General features: G+C 49.3%; 6 protein-coding genes across 6 annotated transcripts; 3 read left to right on the top strand and 3 right to left on the bottom strand. All coding sequences in view use genetic code 12, as the record gives it.

Annotated features, from left to right (window-relative positions):
- Nucleotides 1–317: 317 nt before the first annotated feature.
- SRD1 (Srd1p) lies at nt 318–1,952 on the top strand (the record flags this gene model as incomplete). Its single annotated transcript, XM_025481583.1, has 1 exon — nt 318–1,952. The coding sequence occupies one exon, from the start codon at nt 318–320 to the stop codon at nt 1,950–1,952; it is 1,635 nt and encodes a 544-aa protein (XP_025336201.1).
- Nucleotides 1,953–2,136: 184 nt separating this feature from the next.
- Nucleotides 2,137–3,234, bottom strand: TLG2 (Tlg2p; the record flags this gene model as incomplete). The annotated part of the gene is made up of 1 exon (XM_025481582.1): nt 2,137–3,234. One exon carries the CDS (start codon nt 3,232–3,234, stop codon nt 2,137–2,139), a length of 1,098 nt encoding a protein of 365 aa, XP_025336200.1.
- A 325-nt stretch (nt 3,235–3,559) lies between these two features.
- Nucleotides 3,560–5,818, bottom strand: ROD1 (Rod1p; the record flags this gene model as incomplete). The annotated part of the gene is made up of 1 exon (XM_025481581.1): nt 3,560–5,818. The coding sequence occupies one exon, from the start codon at nt 5,816–5,818 to the stop codon at nt 3,560–3,562; it is 2,259 nt and encodes a 752-aa protein (XP_025336199.1).
- Nucleotides 5,819–7,222: 1,404 nt separating this feature from the next.
- On the top strand, nt 7,223–10,525 carry CXQ87_003096 (uncharacterized protein; the record flags this gene model as incomplete). Its single annotated transcript, XM_025481580.1, has 3 exons — nt 7,223–7,546; nt 7,725–8,864; nt 9,533–10,525. 3 exons carry the CDS (start codon nt 7,223–7,225, stop codon nt 10,523–10,525), a joined length of 2,457 nt encoding a protein of 818 aa, XP_025336198.1.
- Nucleotides 10,526–10,900: 375 nt separating this feature from the next.
- On the bottom strand, nt 10,901–13,162 carry CXQ87_003095 (uncharacterized protein; the record flags this gene model as incomplete). The annotated part of the gene is made up of 1 exon (XM_025481579.1): nt 10,901–13,162. One exon carries the CDS (start codon nt 13,160–13,162, stop codon nt 10,901–10,903), a length of 2,262 nt encoding a protein of 753 aa, XP_025336197.1.
- Nucleotides 13,163–15,910: 2,748 nt separating this feature from the next.
- CXQ87_003094 (potassium/sodium efflux P-type ATPase, fungal-type) lies at nt 15,911–19,162 on the top strand (the record flags this gene model as incomplete). Its single annotated transcript, XM_025481578.1, has 1 exon — nt 15,911–19,162. One exon carries the CDS (start codon nt 15,911–15,913, stop codon nt 19,160–19,162), a length of 3,252 nt encoding a protein of 1,083 aa, XP_025336196.1.
- Nucleotides 19,163–19,240: the final 78 nt, after the last annotated feature.

Here is a 19,240-nt window from a genome sequence, read left to right as displayed (position 1 = left end):
GTCTTACTGCAAAAAGTGTTAAAGGGCATTTTTGTGAACCCTGCCGCGCGGCCCTGTTTGCCCACCTCCTCTACGTTTGGCTGGGGAGTGCAGGCGCAAGTCCTGTCAAGACTCAGGCGTTAGCCGTGGCGGTTGCCGCGCCAGTCTGACCCCCTATGTTTGGGGACTTTTTATCGTCGAGGGCGCGGCTTCGATCTGCAAAAATAAATTCGTCTTCTGCCCTTCTTCTTTTACTATCGTTGAGGTTCGCCAGTCAAACTCAATTTTGTTTGCAATTCCAATAAATCTTAGTTCCCCAGGCACGCCTCTTTCCCAAAATGGTGGTGTTTTCCATAGGCGCTGCCCTAACACTCCTCATAACCTTGGTGTTCCTTATCTTGGGCAATATCAGTGCTCCTGTAACCACGGCCATGAAGCTTGCCGTTCATGAGGATTACACTTACGGCATCTTTGGTTTTTGTCGTGAGGGCGTGTGTCCTAAGGGCTCTTATCCCATTGAGTTTGGTGACATTGACAGTGCCGCTGGCTGGTTGTTCACGAATGACACCAGAAATTCCTTGTCCAAGGCCTTCATCGTGGCACCCATTGCTGCTGGATTGGTCTTCTTTGCCTTGATCTTTACGTTTGTTCTGATTTTCGTCGACACTACTGTGGTTGTGATTTTGGCTCTCGTGCTTGCAGTTCTTGGTTTCCTCGCCCTGGCTGTGATTGCAATCATGGTGATCCTTGTGTTCCATCCATTCGTCGCCTGGACAGGCTGGCTCTTGGTTGCTGCCGCCGCGTTGGCGCTTTTGGTTATCCCAATGTTGATCCTCTCGATTCGCGTGCATCCTCAACGTGAGGACGAGGAGGACGACGAAAACGAGTCCAAGAGCAACTTTGTCGCCTACAACAAGATTGACAGCAACGGAAACCTGGGATTTGCAGGTCCAGCTATCGGCGGTGTGCGTCCACAGCCTGCTTACACGTTCAACAATCTTCAAAGAGACACTACCAACGATGATGAGAGCTCTTTCATGAAAGATTCGTCCTACAGAGGTACCACTCGTGGATACACTGCCAAAGATGATTCGCTGACGAGTTTGTACGACTCACAGCCTCGGACTGCGAACGACGTGACTAAGCCTGGTCTCACCAACTTCGCCAATGGCAGTGGCAGCTATTACGAAGATGCCAGTGTAAACATCAACAATGGTCCCAGCACGCCCGTGTCGGCGAAGCAAAAAATGGCACCCACATTTGTGCCTAATGTGGCTGTGAAGTCGGACGAGAACGGTAGAACCAATGAAGCTGGCTTGCCCTACCCAGCCTCGGAGCGTGGTTCTGTAGCGCTCAACCTGCAGAAGTACGGTGTTTTTGATCATCACCCTAACGTTGAGGGCCACCAACCTTTCACTGAGTTGGGCGACGAGCTGCCCGAGCATCAGGATTTGGACAATGACGATGGTTCTGACTTCACCAGCATCTCGCAGAGACAGCCCAACGTGGGTTACAACCAGCCGGGAACAGGTGTAGTCGCGCCCATTAACGCTTCTGCACCACCAGGTGCCGGCTATCGCCCTGCCGCACAGCAGGCTAACCATCCTCATCAACCGCAGCCTCAGCAGCAGTATCCAAACGTTTCTCAGTACCAACCACACTATCAGCAAACTTACCAGCAGGGCTTCCAACCGCCATCCCAGCAACTGTCATACTACGGCTCCGACGCGCATCAGAGTCGAGGCGCTGCTTACCAGGGCCACTACAGCTCTGGCGGGGGCGGCTATGCACAGGCTAGACCGTCTAAGCCGTCCGTGTCCGACAACGTCTTGACCAACAATCCAGACTTTGCAGTCGGAGGCATGGCAAAGCGTAAACAATACGGAAACCCAGCTTACAACAGATTTGGTGGACAGCCTGCGCAACGCCCTGGCAACAGACCACCTAGAGACGGACCTTACGGCATGATCTAGGTATCCTTCTTCGGGATGCATAGACAGTGACTACATTCAAACTTGAAACTTTGTTCTATTAGTTTGGTTTTGCATTCGCTGTGCTGGGCGCGGTGGTGAACCCGGGCGCCTTCACCGGGAGGCGCCTGGCATTGTACTAGTATTTCCTTATAGATAAACCGATTTCGAATGAACGATACTTGATTCAATCTCTCAATTGGCCTTCAGGCTTTACATTTGGCAGCGGCCTCTCTGGTGGTTTGTCGGATCCTGAATTGCCCCCTCCTGGCTTTTCGACAACCTTCGTCAGTCCGTGTGGCTTCACCACAATCACTATGAACAAGACCAAAACAATCAAACTCAAAAGAAAAATGATCTTGCATTTGGTGGTCCTCTTTTGGTAAACCTGCGCCTTAAGCAACTCTTTATCGGACGATTTGAGATCTTCGGCAGTTCTTGATATATTGTAATCAATACGGTCCAACATACTGCCTTGATCCACTATGAGGGTTTCCATTTCCTTGAAGATGGTGGAGATTTCGAGAATTCCCATAGCTAATTTGGAAATCTCACGCTCGCGCTGCGCTAATATTTGGGAATTGGGGTTGTTTTGAATTTGAGTTTGTGCTTGCTGGAGTACCATCTTGGAGTAGTCTTCGATATGCTTGGAGTCTTCTTCGTCAAGTGCGACCGTGGAGGAGTTTCCTGACGATAGGAGCCTGTCGGTCTCGGCATCATCATCGTCCTTCAAAAATTTGATGTAGTTATTTTGCAAGTTTCTGTAAATGAGTGAGCTGTCTTGGATCTTCAAGGCGTATGTCTTTTTGTAGTTTTCAATGATGGAAAGCTCGTCCTGAGTGTAGTCAAGCTTAAGGCGCTGGAAATTCTTTTGTAGAAACTCAAATTTCTTTATAAGCACGTAACAGTTCTCGAATAGCTTGGTTGTGTCGTAATTGAGGTCCTCGATTCTTGTCTCTAAGCGTTGTTTCTCGTTGTCTCTGGTTATTAGGAGCTTCTTGTAGAGCGAGCTCAATTCGTTAGTCTTGGTCTTGATTGTGGCCAAGTTCTCGTCCAATCCATTGGAAATATCAAAGATCGAAGGCGCTATTGGCTTCATCTCGATCTCTTCCGGAGCTGAATCCTTGTATTGTGGTTTCCTCAGTTGATTTGATGACACCCTTCTGGATCCCATGAGGCCCTCCTCTTCCTCTGCTAGGGCCACAAAACGAGAATCTGCATTTTGCTGCCGCCTGGGAATTGTCCTTCTGTACGATAAGTACAAATTGGTTCTGTCTCTGAACATGGCTTTTGATGATGGTGTTCAAAGCGATAACATTGTTGCGGAGTGCACGCTGGCGAGCATTACGAGGCACTGGTTGGGTGCAAAGTGGACCGGCTTTTGGGGAAAAAGAGAATTTTGAACTTCTTGAATTTTGCCATTCGTTCGGGATTTGTAGTTTAATTGCTATTGGAGATTTCTGTCAGTTGATTAGTTGGACTTATCATGGAGTGCTGTGCGTGGTGCTAACACCTACTCAGATCTACCACCCAAGGTCAAATCTCTATCAGCGTGTATTGTTTTCTATGGCGTACTTTTTCCTTTAAATCTAGTGTTGTAATAAATAGGGCTACATTGGCGTCATGGAGAAGGTAGCAGTGCCTCTGGACCGTCTCAGCGACTGACGGGTTACACCCTCATTCAGCATGTTCGACAAACTTGTGCTGGACACATCTCTGGAAGAAGAAGGAGACAGCTTGTTGGAAGAATTGCGTGATGAGCCCTTAAGGTTGAATGAGCTGCCTGCTCGGCTTAGAATTCCCTTGTTTCTCGAGCCAGGTGTCAGTCCCACTGGTGTCGTGGATCTAGAGGTGTTCTCCCCAAATCGCCTGTTCACTTCATCAAAGTTGATGTTGGACCCTGGCTGTGGGGGCTGGTAAGCAGGTGATAACGTATCTTGAACATCTCCACGAATGGCCTCGTGATAACTTGGCACTCTGCCCATCTCTTCCGAATCGAGGTTACTGTCCGAGTTCACACGGGAAAGATGAACTGGAGGTGTCATGAGGCCTGGACTCTGAACTTGGTTGTTATGAACACCGCCAGGAGTACTCAAGAGGGAGTTGCTGCCGCTGTAGCTGCCGTATCCATGAGAAAGTTGGTGATGTAGAGCAGGTCTTCTGTTGAAATAGTCACCGCCTTCCTGATCACCATCCATTGTGAATACAGCTCTCTCACGAGATGCTGGTGACAGCATGGTGTTACCATCAAGGCTTTCCTGTAACTGTCTCTGAACACTAAGCTGTCTCAAGTTTTCTGTCAATTGAGCTGTATCAATACTGCTCATGCTGAACTGCAGCACGTCGGTAGAACGAGATCTGGGCGTCGATGCTCCAGATGTCATGGGAGAGTCCATGGGAGACACGTCTGACCACAACTTGTCATAGACATGCTGCTCATACATGGGTGGTGCCACAAGTCCGGTGAATGAAGAATAGGAGTGAGGGTTCGAGCGAAGCGTTTCGTCAGACTGATTCTCACTGGCCTGACGTGCATCGGCCTCGTATTGTTGTAAATTGGTCAAGGAAGTGTTGTGTGGGTCACTGGAGAAGAGCACCTCTTCGTCGTTTTCAGTGTACTCTTGTGGATCTTGAGCATCACTGTTCTCCTCGGTTCTGGCTCTCACAGTAACGAAGGGCGAGATAAAAATCTGCACAGGCAAAGAAGCTCTCAATTCTGATGTATGTCCGTCAGGATTACACAACCCAATATTGAATTTGAGTTTGTGTCTAACCTTAAGATGCGTCTGGATGTCACAGTCCTGAGTACACTTTGACAAACTGGGAGGGATGCGGAGGAAAGTGTCTATCTCCCATTTGTCCAACTGGAAGTTTTCGTCCGCTTGCTGCATGGGTATGATCTTTTCGCAAACGATTCTTTCGTCAGTATGTGGTGGGGGGAGGTACCCGACGTAGGAATAGAGCTCAACTAATGAGATTCTGATCTCGCCAAGCCGCAAGCCTTTGAGTAGGGGTACCAACATGAGGGATATTGGCGTGCCTGAGCCAACTGCAATGGCTTTACTAGGCACATTCAAAGAGTACTCAACCTTTTTGGGCCATGTGTTGTCGACAGCAACAGTCTCTGAGAGCTCTACAGAGTCTGTAGTCAATGTTCTGACAACTCTGACATGCTTTTTGGCCACCATAGGGTGGTGGAACTTGCCCCTGTCGATAGTCGATTCAAGTTTGTAGACAAGGCTTGCACCTGGAAGACCCTCGATCGACTCGGGCATGTCGCCGGGCAAAATAGCGCTGAATGGAAACTCGTAGTTGCCCTGAACAAGCACATGGTTGCCTCTTGGGGTCAAATTCGAGGTGGATGAGCTTGAAGAATTTCCGTTATGACCAGACAGACTGTGAGACAATGATGATGAGGACATCGAACGGAAAGTCATGCCCAAACTCTTCAATGATGTGGATGAAGCTTTCGACTTGACAGGGCTTCTGGCGAGCCCGTTTGGCGGACTGTTTGGAGACTGGCCAGAGAAGCCCTGGGAGCCGCTTCCGTTTGAGTTTTCATACATGTTGTTCAAGTATTTTGTGATTTCAGCAGGATCCCAGACGTACTCGTAGACCTTCTTCTCGAACCTAGCCGGCTTAGGGACGGTGCCTCGGGTGTCGGTGTACTTCAAGCGAAGGGTACCATATAATCGGAGGGTGATCTTCTTCAAGGAGATGGGTTCGTTCACAGAAAGCACGATTTTGCCGCTGATGAAGGTGGAAGCAGCATTGTGCTCCGAACCCTTGAGTAGGAGGACATCATGCTGGCAGTTTTTTAACCTGATATCGAACAAGGCAGTCAGCCTGGACGACTTCTGCTTCGGCATGATGCAAGATGGGTGTTACAGCACGAGGGGGGAGGTCCACAGTAGGTTGGTGGAACAATATGTTAATGAGTTATATCAGAGAATTGGGCCACCCTTTTTTCTCTATACACCTTACAGCGATAAACGCATTATTTCTTTTTGGCGCGGTAGCGCAGATGAGCGCAATAAAAGCAACATGCTGTCAAACGACAGGTTTTCCCGAGCAGACCCACGGAAGCCCCGTGACTCATTTCTATATTCAGCAAAAGGCCCCCGAAGCCAACCTACACCGTTATATAGTAGTCGGATCCACCCAAACAGGCCGCAGGCGACAATCTCGGGCTTTAAGATCCGCGATGTGGTATCGACATGACCATCACGTGCGGCGACGTTGTGTTTCGAACTCTGGCTGGGTTTCGCTCTAGGGCCTATTTTCCCGAGCCGGGTGCATACACCGCGTTCGCTTAGGTCTGGTAGCATAACCAGTTTGATCTAGTGCAAGCAGGGCTGGACACGAACAAGAAAAAATAATTTGCAAATAGCAAAATTCGTGTGCATCTTGGCCCAGAAATGGCAAATCTGTGACAAGACAAGGCCAGGGCTTCGACAAGGCCAGGGGTCTTTTGCTCTTGCGCATTGGGGCTGTGAATGAGGCGGCGGTAGGAGGGCCGATAAAGCTTTTTTTTCTTTTTTTTCAGGCAACCATCTCACGATTGTCGGTCAGTAGGAGGGATCTGCTGAGCAGCCGTGCTGGCGCTATGACTCGCCTACGCAAGTTCAGCCTCTGGTTTCGGACAAAAGCAACATTCCCGGCTCACGTCGTTCGTAACAACGTACATGGTTGTTCGCTGCCAAAAACGGACTCCAAACGGCGCACTCTGCGTAAGCAGTTGTTAAGCCAGCCATTCGCACCAGGATTTCGCAGCCATTCCAGCGCCAGTAGCCACCACCATCGGCGATGGTTGTTCGAAGAAAACTCATTCTTCGATCAGAAAAACAAAAAAATAGGTCAAAGAAAAATGAACTCTCGAAAGCATGTGCACTTGTCGGCCCATTGTGGGCCTGCCCCTGCTAAGATTCTCGTCAAGCAGACCCTGCTGGAAGGTGGCTGGCTCGCACTCTCCAACTGGCAAGACAGCTCAATTCGTCAGGCACCCCTGCCCAAGGATGTTCGTACGCAGCAGCCGCCGCTTGTCATTTCAAGAGCCACCAGCTTTTTCTTTCCCTTTTCGCTCCCGTCGCCCCTGACGTCTTCCCCTGGGCCTGTCAGTATAAAACCTCCTCGCGGTGCCGCCTATTCTCATCGTCTGCTGGGTCCGCACACTTCCCACACCATAGACGTTTAGACCCTCCCTTCCGGTCCTCAGCCGCCCCGGCTCCCCAGTCCCACTTCCTACTCGGTCCAACTCACGACATTCCTTTACCATGGCCCAGGCCTCCCCGAGTAGAACCCCAGTGCTGCCAGACAGATGCCTCAAGAGAGCCCGTCTGCTGCGATCTCCTCCTACAACGCCTACTCCGGTGTTTCGCCTGTTTTCGCTGGGCAGCGTGGCGAGAAGACGAAACCGCTACCGCTTGGCGTCGCCCGGTCCAGAGAGCGACCCGGTGCTGCAACTCAGCGACCTGGAGTTCCAGTTCAGCACACCCTCTTGCCTGGATGCCTCCGACTCAGAGTCGCTTCCGGAGCTTGTCGAAGACCTGTCGACGCCCAGCACGCTCCAGAGCCCGGCCACGCCGTTCCGCCCGAAAGTGTCGTACTTTGACAATTTCGAGCTGCCCTTAAAAAGGCTTTCTCTGGCCCGGCATTGACTCCACGGTTCGTTGATCCACCTTTTTCGCAGCCATTCCTGCCGCCAGCACAACCAGCATTTTCACTGCAGCAGGTTTCGCAGCCTGTTTCGCAGCCATCCATATTCGACATCCCGAGTTGGTCCACAAAATCATCGTTTACGCCGATGCCCAAAACACAGTGGTGCCGAGGGAAAAGACCCCCGTGTGCCGCAAACCACTCTCATACCGCCACGCCTTGCTAGTGCACGGCAACGAGAAAGCCGCCCACCTCGCCATGCAAGGTGCATACCTAGACGAGCCCACGCCTGAAAACACCCTGAACGTGCTCCATACATGCCTCCTCGTTAATAAGCTTTTCCACAGAGTCGCCAAGGAGGTGCTTGGCGAGAAGCTTTTCTTCACTGATGAGCGCACTTTCGGCAAGTTCATTGATCCAGCCAAACCCCAGCACTTTTACGACGGCATGTCCCCAAAAACCTTGGTACTTTCCAAGATGTTCTATCTTCGCCAGGCTCACTTCGCGCTGGTTTGTGAAAAATTGGACTTATCCAGGCTCGAGTGGCTCGAGCTCTACATGTGCCCTAAAGTCGCACCCACCGTCTCTTTTTTGCAACCGTCCCTCAAGACATTGATTGTCACTGGGTCCAAGGCACTAGACGACTTTGCCCTTGTGGAGGTGGCCCAACGCTGCCCAAACCTCCAAGTTTTGGATGTCAGGGCCTGTGAAAACGTCACCGACCACGGCATCTACAGCATAGGCCAGAAGTGCAAGAACCTCACCACCCTCAACCTCGGCCGCAAAAAAAGAGGCCATTTAATTACCGACCACAGTGTCTGTGCTGTGGCCGTCAACAACCCCAGATTGACCACTGTGGGTGTAGCCGGGTGCTACATCACCGATCGTTCAATTTGGCAACTCACTCTCACCTGTGGAAAGCGCTTGCAGAGGCTTTCCTTGAATAACTGTCCCTACGTTAGCGACCAGCTGGTGCCGGTAGTGCTCCACCACAACTTGTTGCAGAATCTCACTGTGCTCGAGATCCGGTTCGTCAGTAGAATTACAAACTTTGAGCCAATAATCGCCTACAAGAGACGCCAGGCTGCTCGTGGTGTCAATGTGCTTGTTGAAACCTGCGAAGAGCTCTTTGTGCGCATGAGGGACCAGGCCAAGAACATGGACCGGGTCATTCTGGAGCGAGTTGTGAGAGACATCAGCGAATGGGCTAACGGAAAAGACGACGACATGGCAGCCGCAGACCTTCTCAGAACCAGAAGTGTCGGCTCGCGTATCATAGCATAAGCATAGTATGGCATGAACCATTGTAGACGAGAGTGCCATTGTTTTCCAGGCCGGTCACCCGACAGGTCTTGTGAAAGCGGGCAATTAACGAAAATTTCTTCAAAGCGGCTGGTTTTTTCAGTGACATCTCACATGGAGTGAGGACTCTGCCGCAGTGGCTGCGAAATTCCCCAGTCCCAACGGTCCCGTATACACCTGTCAAACCTCTCCACATTTCGAGCCATCGACATGCGCAAATTCAAAATTCAAAACGATCTGGGCCTTGAAGCATAATGAAGTCCATAACCTCCCGCCTTTCCTTTCTTTCTTTCTCTATTGGCTGGCCTGTTCTTTGTTAGCCCACCGAAGCATTTCTGCATAGACGCCGCGGGCATTGTGTTTTTTGTCTCTCTCTTTCAGGCCAGGCGCGCCAGGGTCCATATCTCCTTCAAACAGCCTTCTTTCAATCGCTTAGCAACGGCTCAACCCAAGGTTCGTCCTCCAGCCTTACGACTCCTTTTAATCAGGCTTACCCTTCACAAATCCAATAGACTTTTCCATCTCGCGATGTCACTTCCACTATTAGGCAAGGCACCGCCGGAATCCTCTGCTATGCCTATTATGGCAAGCACCGATTCACTCACCATGGATCTTGTGAACACTAGAACGTTGCTGGAATCAACGGATTCGATCACGGCATCAACTTACTCGAACCTGCCCGTGTCTCCGCCCTAGATCACGACAAACACTTGACTCTGCATCCATCCAAGTTGGACCTCATAGACCACACAACACTTACATCGCTACCGCTTCCTCCGCCTCCAGCCCGTTCCAGACTCAAAAGAGGCCACCTGGCACCCTTGTGTCAGACTACATCAAAAAAGCTTTCGAGAGACCCCAGTGGCTCGCTTAACGAGACGCTCCTTGAGGAACCAGACATTGCTGACGTGACAATAACATCTGAGTACGTGGATGAGACTTTTGAAGACTCTGAGGACCTTATCGTCTTGGTCGAAGACTACATGGCCTCTCACGACATTGGCAGGCAGTTGGATAGGAAGAAGTCGCTCCTCTCGTTTAAGAAGCGTCTACACGGTGACCGCGGTTCCGTGAATTCCGACCAGTCTCCCAGTAAAAGACTTGAATTGACCGAAGCAAGAGATCACGAGAACTTGGAAGCTATCTTTGGAAGAATCCCCGGAACAGACCGTCTCAAACACTGCTGTCTATGTGACCGTCCCCTATACGAAATCAGCTCCATCCTCGGCAACAGTGAATCCGTACGCAGAGGAAACTGCAAATCAAATCAGCTTTGTGACGAGTTCGTCTGCTGGGACTGCGTCGACGTCTACGAACTATTTTTGAGCGAACTTGGCGAGATGGAAGCTCATGACGAGCAGGCCAAAGTCGAATCCACAAAGCGCCTTATGGACATTTTTACCAGCATCAAAGACAACTCTCAACCTCCCCCTACTGACAGTTCGAAAAACTTCTCCACTGGTCTAATAGAACAGCTTCATCACTTGAGTGATGTTGCAACGCTGGAAGAGAAGGAGCCAGACTGGCTCGTAACGCTCAAACACAAGCTAAGGTGGAGATGGCGTATAAATGGGCTTTTGCCAAACCCATTTAGTCAGAGTCTGGTTAAGCAGACCTGATCGTCATATCCATCCCAGTCCCACATTGGGCCACCCGTACACCACTAGCATATACATAATGACTTACGATTTATACCATCACCTAACGCATCATGATCTTTTCCACCGTAAGACTAGGCAGCAAGGCTGGCCAAAAGTTCATGAGTCTTGAGGAATTCCTACTACGCCAGAGAATCTTACAAACATACAGAGGACTCATGCGTCTAATATATAAAAGCCATGAAAAGAAGGAACTTGCGAAGTTCGCCAGAGAAGAGTTCCACTTGAACAAGCATGAGACAGATCTAGCTCATAGAAAGTACCTTCTTCTGACTGGAGAAGCCCGCATTAATGAGATGAGCAAGCTTCTTGGGCTCAATGCTAATTTCTGAGAGTCTAAAGTTTCAAGGTAGAGAGCTTGAGTGCGTCCTTGATAGACTCAAACTGGTCGCTCACAAACTCCTGGTCAAGTTGCAAGCTCAGTGTTATATCAGTCAGTAACTGGGGTGCATTGCTCACAATCTTGACCATTTCAACTTGCATTTCCCCAGCAGCTTTAGAGATAGCCTTATCGCGCACCAATATCTGGGTGATCTTAATAAGCTCAAATGTGTCCAATAGTATACGATGACGCTCCACAGAAATCTCGGGGACTTTTTGAATGTAGCTGTTGTTGATCTTCTTCATGTCAAGATTCTTCACAAGGAACTTTGTAAGCAGCTCCTTGTCTTTCACATCGTTCAACTTTGACAACTTGAAAATTGTGATATAAAGCTTGACAAGATGTTTCTCAAAGTCACTGAGTTGTGAAAGATACGTTGCATTGCTAGTCCACTTGTTGTAGAGCTTGATGAGTTTTTCACACTCGGCTTCATCCTTCTCGGCAATAAGCATCTCCTTGAGGTAGTTCAACTTCACATATTCGGTAGCCTTCTGCTTTTCATAATTAAAAAGATCGAGCTGAGGAAGATCGACGCCTAAATTGTACTCCGATTTGAAGTCTCTGTTATCCTTCAAGACAAAATCATCGCTGAGAATAATAGCCTTTGAATCCCTCATCTGTCTGTAGAAGTAGTTGTAGTAGTCATTGCCAACCATGCGAGATGTCTTGAGAATTCGAAGTATCAACAAGTGTCTCAGTAATGAGTTCTTGAGACGCTTGCCGAAATCGTAAGAGTCCTCAGCTTTTGTATACAAGTTGTCCTGGAAACACTTATGAACAAAAGGGCCAACTTCGGAGTCTGCAGTCATGTAGAACCTGTAGATGTTGATGAGCTCCCCTAGGTTCCCCATGGAGGGTAGCAAATCGAGCTTATAAGAGAGTGTATCATGTTGAATCATCTTGATCTTTAGGCTCTTGTGTACTTTGAGTGCAGCAGGTGCAGCATTAATTGCGGTGTAAAGATTGAGAAGCCATACCTTGACTTTGTAGTTCTCCGCATCTTTAGCGCTGTAGTTCTCAAGTGTTATGATATGCTTGACGATGTTATTAGTGGAGGGATCGGCACGCAAAGATTCAATCATCTTCACCAATTGCAAGTCGATCAACTCTGGGTTCTCAAATTTCGAGAACTGTTCGTTCTCAAGATCGATCTTTTTTAAATGAAGCAAGATTTTAGATGCATTCAGAAGGGCAGTTGCTTCATTTGATGTGAGCGACGACTTGGTCGAGAGATCCTCGTAGTCAGCTGTGACGGTTTGTATTGTGCTTTCAGGAAGCTCGAAGGTGAGGAGATCAGATGCACCTGAAGGTTTGGCATGAAACTTTTTGTAGAATGCATCAATGGCCAGTTCCTGGTCAAGACCGTATGTAGTTGCCAAGTAAACGTTGGCAAAATAAGAGTTTCTGCTGTCAAGCTGAATGAGGCTGGCGAGTTCATCGTGCGGTTTGTCTAGTTTGTGGGCAGAATTGATCAAGTACTTCCAGGTAGTGTAGTCATTGAAGTTTTGCTTGAACAATAGATCATAGGCCTCCAGGTAGAGCTGCTCCCAGTTAGCAGACTTCTCGAGGGAGTCAAGGTACAAGAGAACAAGCTCTAATTCCCTGTGCTTCAATGGCTGGAGGAGCTTCACAACCTCCTCGAACTTTTCTTGAACATGCAAGATTTTGGCTTGGACGAAAACTTCCTGGTTGGTCTCGTGTGGAGCCAACTTATCGGCCATGCCGGTTGCCAAACCAAGGTAAAGGGCCTTTTCCTTCTCGGTTCCTCGACCACTGAGAAGATAACATGCAAATGCCGCTCTGTATCCAAAATCTCTATTCAGCTTGAAGTTCTTCAGCAACTGCATGGACGCTTTCTGAACGCCGGCGGTATCGTAGTTACCCAATGCTTTCTCGAAGTAGGCCTCGATCAATTCTTTCGTAGGGTATTTCTTGACGGCGTTATCATACAATTGGTTCGCCTCTTTCGCCAAGCCCAACTTCAAATACAAGTCATAGAGCACGGATAACGCTTGTCTATCACTTGGTGTCTTCAGCGCTAGCTCTTTGCTTTGGGCGATCGACTGTGCAACCTTGCCTTGGGCATAGAGAAGGTAGCAGTTCAACGCCCAGAAGTACGATTTATTAGGAAATCGCTTGAGAAGACGCTCCAACTCTAGCTTGGCCAGCGACAAGCGGCCTTCCTGGATCGCTGCTAGCACGTCCGATTCGCCCATGGTGTTGGAAATGAAAAAGAGCGCACTGCATCGTCAAGAGGAAGTAGGAAGTGGAACGAGCCCGAGATCTGGTCTACGAGAAATTTTAAAAACCGATTTCATATCTCAAGGAGAAGAGATTTTTCATAGATTTTTCTTTTTTACGTTTATTCGACCCCTGTTGATGTGGGGATGCGTGGGCTGACTGTAAGGTTTCCGGTGCGCCCCAGTTATAGCGAGCCACTTACAAAACCAAGAGAAATCCAAAAAGACAATAGTGGACAATGTCCCCAATTTGGTCGATTTGTGGAAGAACGTCACGGGGATTGCAGTCGCACAAGACCAGCCTTGCTACTTTTTCATAAAATACCAAAATAGTGTTCATCTCCGACAGGGACCAATTCCGAGACATCATCGGCTTCGGCCCGGCCCCATCGACCCTGCCTACACCATCACCACCAAGCCGACCCAACCCAGATCAGGGAACCCCTCAAAGATAAGCCACCGTACGAGGGGCCCAGGCGGCATTCTCCGTTCCGAACTCGCCGAACTCGCCGATCCCGCTGAACCCGCCCGCCAGAACCCCCTTCTTCAGAACTGGACCGATTTCTCGGTATTCATTTTCGTAAAGTCCCAACCTCGTTGTGGCCTTCCGTGGCCGTTGACGTATCTGCTGCCGCGGTGGGGCCGGCACACGATGCCTTTTGATTATGGCCACACGGATACACAAGAAATTACCGGCTGTTGGGTGCCGTAGAATTAGCCCACGTTTTCTGCGCGCAGAAGCGACTCGCTTCTAGGGCTTCCTTGCTCCGATCCTACCGTCATGCATTTTTGAAGCCCACTTTTCGTGCGTGGGGCTAGATAGTCGGGTTCAATTGACCATCCCTGGATTTTTTGCCGTCTTGCAAATGATACCCATCTGTAATTTTCACAATCATCTAATTCTAGAAGAGGGTGATTTCTGGGCTTGGCTGGGCGGACTGCGAGGGGTACTGTGAACCCGCACAAGACATGGAGCCGTTTTGGGACTCTGGGGGCGAATGCGGACTACCAGCGGAATCCTCATGTGTGGCAGTGCAAAACGATGATTATGTCCTTAAAAATGCAAAACGCTGATTCCCGCCGTGTGGGCCGTTGCTCTTTGCCTTTTGCCTTTTGCCTTCACATGCTTTGCATTTGTGATGCGCCCCAGATCTGTGGCTCGTCACCCCGGAAGGCGCTATCTGGCTGCAAATGCTCGTACTGTTTTTCCGTGCTTGCCCTCCTTGGCCCAATTCCACCTCATCGACGAACCCAACGTTTTCTGCTTTTCTTAGTACAACAAACAAAGATGCTATTTTTCACCTTAAGCCTGGATCTTCGGCGTTGTCACCTCACCTCGTACCTAATTACCGTTGTGCTTCCTTGCGGTCATGTCATCGAAAGCCCCACATTACTCCCACAACTTAGTCCACCCAGCACGTAGTCGCCTCTTCAGCTACACATATTTACAGCCCAATCGCATAACATAGCTCTCCCTAACGCCTCAGCAGTAAATTATGTAGGTGGATCGCCGGAGACGCTTGGCTTCAGTTTCGCACCTAAGCCAGCCAACCATATTCACATCATCAAACCACCGTCCAGTTGGTGCAGTCGTCCATACCAGTCCTTTTGTTGAGTCATGAGTAGTAGTCGCCAAGCTTGACGGACGGTGACTTCATCCGAGGGCGTGTTAACGCGATAAGCGAAAAATGCAACCAGCCCTATTCGTCGCTGCGATAAGAACAGGCATAGTGGCCAGCGCCTAGATCATCTGTGCAGCACAGCTGTCTCAACCTACCCGTGACCAGCCATTGTGGTACAGGGCAATCTCATTGTCGAAGTTGGGCGTCCGTGGGGCCGTGATGGGGTGACCGCATCAGCTTACAATTTTGCAAAATCACATCAACAGAGTCGCTGGAGAACCCCGAAAGCCAAGTTGTTCCGGTACCTCGAGGGAGGGGCAGGCCGAGGGGCCCTGGCTAAGAAATCCGAGAAGCTGGTGCCAAGAGTGTGCCATGCAGGCCTGGCGTAGACTCCCAGATATTGGCACCACCGCGGACGCCTTGGGTGTTGCTGTGCAATTACAGTAGAACTGCACACAGTGCGGGGGCACCCACTATTACACACACACTCAGGGCCACACCACAAGAATCTCGTCGTTTTTCCGGTCCGTCCAAGAAAGGCTTATGTGGTACCAACTACTGCACCTAGACCTGGACCCGGGGTCTTGAAAAAAAAAAAAAAAATAAAATACGGTACTCGCCGCGCAAAACTCTGCTTTATCTGTATAAGAATGACCTGCACTACAACGCCGTGCACGCCTGCAATTTGATCTCAGATGCGCTGCAGCAACCGCCAGCCGTTCACTGGAATTATCACCATCTTGTGCAATCTCTCACGGGAATATCACCATGTCTTATGGACTAAAAAAATTCGGTTCCTTTCGCCTCGATGGATGCACCACCCCGTCATGTCGGCTCTCCGCCCCACGTTTCTCTGCAGTGCAGGCCCACAATCTGTGGGCATAGTTCGCTGATTCTTGGCTGTATCTTGGCTGCAGCATTTTTCTTAAGCACCATTGCTGCACCAGACCCACATATTTCTTTTCTAAGGTGCCGCTTGCCCAGTATATATAGTGCCCCAGTCCTGCCCCGGATAGAGGGTTAATGTTTTGTAGTTTCATCTTTCCTTTCCTTTCCCCTGTCTAACCTACCCTTAAGACAAACATTTGCATCACTTCTCATCATGTCCTCCTCATCCGTGGACTACAATGAGAAGAATAACACTCATAAGGAGCAACTGAGAAACGATACTGATGACTCGGGTTCCACCGCTGTCTCCGATACCTCCCTTCTACCTTATAGACTCCCCTACGCCAAGGTTGCGTCCCAGTTTGGCACCAGCATTGACGAGGGGTTAACCACCGCCCAGCATGCCGACCTTTTGAAGAAGTTTGGCCTCAACAATTTGGGCGAAGGCGACAAAGTATCCTACACCAAATGTCTTGCCCACCAGGTCTTCAACGCCATGATCATGGTTTTGATCATTTCTATGATCATCGCCTTGGCCATTCGTGACTGGATTTCCGGTGGTGTCATTGGTGCCGTCGTTTTCATTAACATTTCCATTGGTTTTGTCCAAGAGGTCAAGGCCGAAAAGACAATGGGTTCTTTGAGATCCTTGTCTTCTCCATCTGCTAGAGTTACCCGTTCCGGTGATGAATTTGATATTCCTGCCGAAGAAGTTGTCCCCGGTGACATTGTCCATGTCAAGGTCGGTGACACTGTTCCCGCTGATTTGAGATTGGTTGAAACCATGAACTTGGAAACCGATGAGGCTCTTTTGACTGGTGAGTCCTTGCCTGTTGCTAAGAACCAAGATGAGGTTTACGCCGACCCTAAGCAGTATGTCCCAGTTGGTGACAGACTTAACATGGTTTTCTCCTCTTCTATTGTTGCCAAGGGCAGAGGTGTCGGTATTGCCGTCGCCACTGGTTTGGACACTGAAATTGGTCAAATCGCCCAGTCTTTGAAGGGTGACTCCGGTATTGTTAGAAAGGTTGACAAGTCCGGTGACAAGTCGCCAGGTGCCAAGGAGTACTCTAAGGCTGCTTTTGGTACTATTTGGGACATTGTTGGTAACTTTTTGGGTGTCACCGTTGGTACTCCCTTGCAGAGAAAGTTGTCCTGGTTGGCTATTTTCTTGTTCTGGGTCGCTGTTATCTTTGCCATCGTCGTTATGGCCACTCAGGAGATGAATGTCAACAGAGAAGTCGCCATTTACGCTATTTGTGTTGCCCTTTCCATGATTCCTTCCGCTTTGATTGTTGTCTTGACTATTACTATGGCCGTCGGTGCCCAGATCATGGTTTCCAAGAACGTTATTGTTAGAAAACTTGACTCTTTGGAGGCCTTGGGTGGTATCAACGATATCTGTTCCGACAAGACCGGTACTTTGACCCAGGGTAGAATGGTTGCCAAGAGAGTGTGGGTTCCATCTGTGGGAACCTTCTCTATGGAGAACTCTAACGAAGCTTTCAACCCTACTGAGGGTGACTTGGCTTTCACTCAGTACTCTCCAAAGTACATCAAGGAGACTGACGAGGAAATTGACTTTTTGCCTATGGACAGATCTAAGCCTGACTCTTTTGCTGAAAACTTCAAGAAGTGGTTGAATGTCGCTACTTTGGCCAACATTGCTTCCGTCCACCAATCTAAGGACGAAGGCTCTGGTGAGTTGGTCTGGAAGGCTCACGGTGACGCTACTGAAATTGCTATCCAGGTCTTCTGTTGCAGAGTTGGTTTCGGCAGAGAGGAATACTCCAAGGAGTTCAAGCACATCGAGGAATACCCATTCGACTCTTCCATCAAGAGAATGTCTTCTATCTGGCAAATGGGCAACGAGACCAAGATTTTCACTAAGGGTGCCGTCGAAAGAGTCATTCGTAAGTGTACCAAGTGGACTGGCAACACTGAAGAGAAGACTGACACTGACAAGCTTATTGACTTGACTGAAGAGGACATCGCTCTGATTGAAGCTAACATGGACGCTTTGTCCTCCCAGGGTTTGCGTGTCTTGGCTTTTGCCTCCAGAGACTTTGACTCTTCTAAAGACAAGCTTGAAGACAGAGACGCTATTGAGGACAACTTGGTTTTCCACGGTTTGGTTGGTATTTACGACCCTCCAAGATTGGAGACTGCTCCATCTGTTAAGTTGTGTCACAAGGCTGGTATTAACGTTCACATGGTCACCGGTGATCACCCATCTACTGCTAAGGCCATTGCTCAGGAAGTCGGAATCTTGCCCCACAACTTGTACCATTACTCTGAAGAGGTGGTCAAGGCCATGTGTATGACTGCTAGTGAGTTCGATGAATTGACTGATGACCAAATCGATGAATTGCCTGTCTTGCCTTTGGTTATCGCCCGTTGTGCTCCTCAGACTAAGGTGAGAATGATTAACGCTTTGCACCGTCGTGAGAAGTTCTGTGCTATGACTGGTGATGGTGTCAACGACTCTCCATCTTTGAAGAAGGCTGATGTTGGTATTGCTATGGGTCAAAACGGTTCCGATGTTGCCAAGGACGCTTCTGATATTGTGTTGACTGACGACAACTTCGCTTCGATCTTGCACGCTATCGAGGAAGGTCGTAGAATGGCTGCTAACATTCAAAAGTTTATCTTGCAGCTTTTGGCCGAGAACGTTGCCCAGGCTATTTACTTGATGGTTGGTTTGGCTTTCCAGGATGTGGATGGCCTTTCTGTGTTCCCATTGTCTCCTGTTGAGGTCTTGTGGATTTTGGTTGTTACTTCTTGTTTCCCAGCCATGGGTTTGGGTCAGGAGAAGGCTGCAGACGATATCTTGGACCAACCTCCAAACCGTCACATTTTCACCAAGGAAATTATCATTGACATGCTTGCCCTCGGTCTTTTCATGGCTATCTCGTGTATGCTTTCGTTCGTCGTCGTTGTCTTCGGTGACGGTGATGGTGAGTTGGGTCGTAACTGTAACAACAGTGGTGGTGAGAACTGTGGCTTGGTCTTCAGAGGCAGATCTGCCTCTTTCGCTACCATGACCTGGTGTGCCCTTGTCCTCGCTTGGGAGTGTATTCACCCAACCAACTCCTTGTTATACATGAGACAAGACACTGACAACCCTTGGTGGAAGCAGACTGCCATCGACCTCTGGGACAACCAGTTCTTGTTCTGGTCCGTCATCGGTGGTTTCGTGACTGTGTTCCCTGTCGTTTACATTCCAGTCATCAATGACAAGGTCTTCCTCCATGACCCAATCGGTTGGGAATGGGGTTTGTCAGTCGCGTGTGTTCTTTTCTTCTTCGTCGCCGCTGAGGCATGGAAGTGGGGTAAGAGAGTCTACAAGAGAAAGTGGAGCCCTAAGGTCAAGAATCCAGAATACGAGTTGGAGAGAAACGACCCATTCAAGAGGTACGCTTCCTTCTCGAGACAAAACACCATGGACCCAGATATGCTTGCTTAAGCTTTCACTTCCATTAGACATGTCTTTACGTTTTAAGTTATTTGGGTTGGCATGCGCTGGTTTATCGCGTGTGAAATT

Source organism: Candidozyma duobushaemuli, assembly GCF_002926085.2.
Source record: "Candidozyma duobushaemuli strain B09383 chromosome Unknown C_B09383, whole genome shotgun sequence".
In the NCBI taxonomy this organism is placed as follows: Eukaryota; Fungi; Ascomycota; class Pichiomycetes; order Serinales; family Metschnikowiaceae; genus Candidozyma; species Candidozyma duobushaemuli.
Note: the sequence above shows the minus strand (reverse complement) of the source record. Positions and strands in the feature narration are given on the sequence as shown.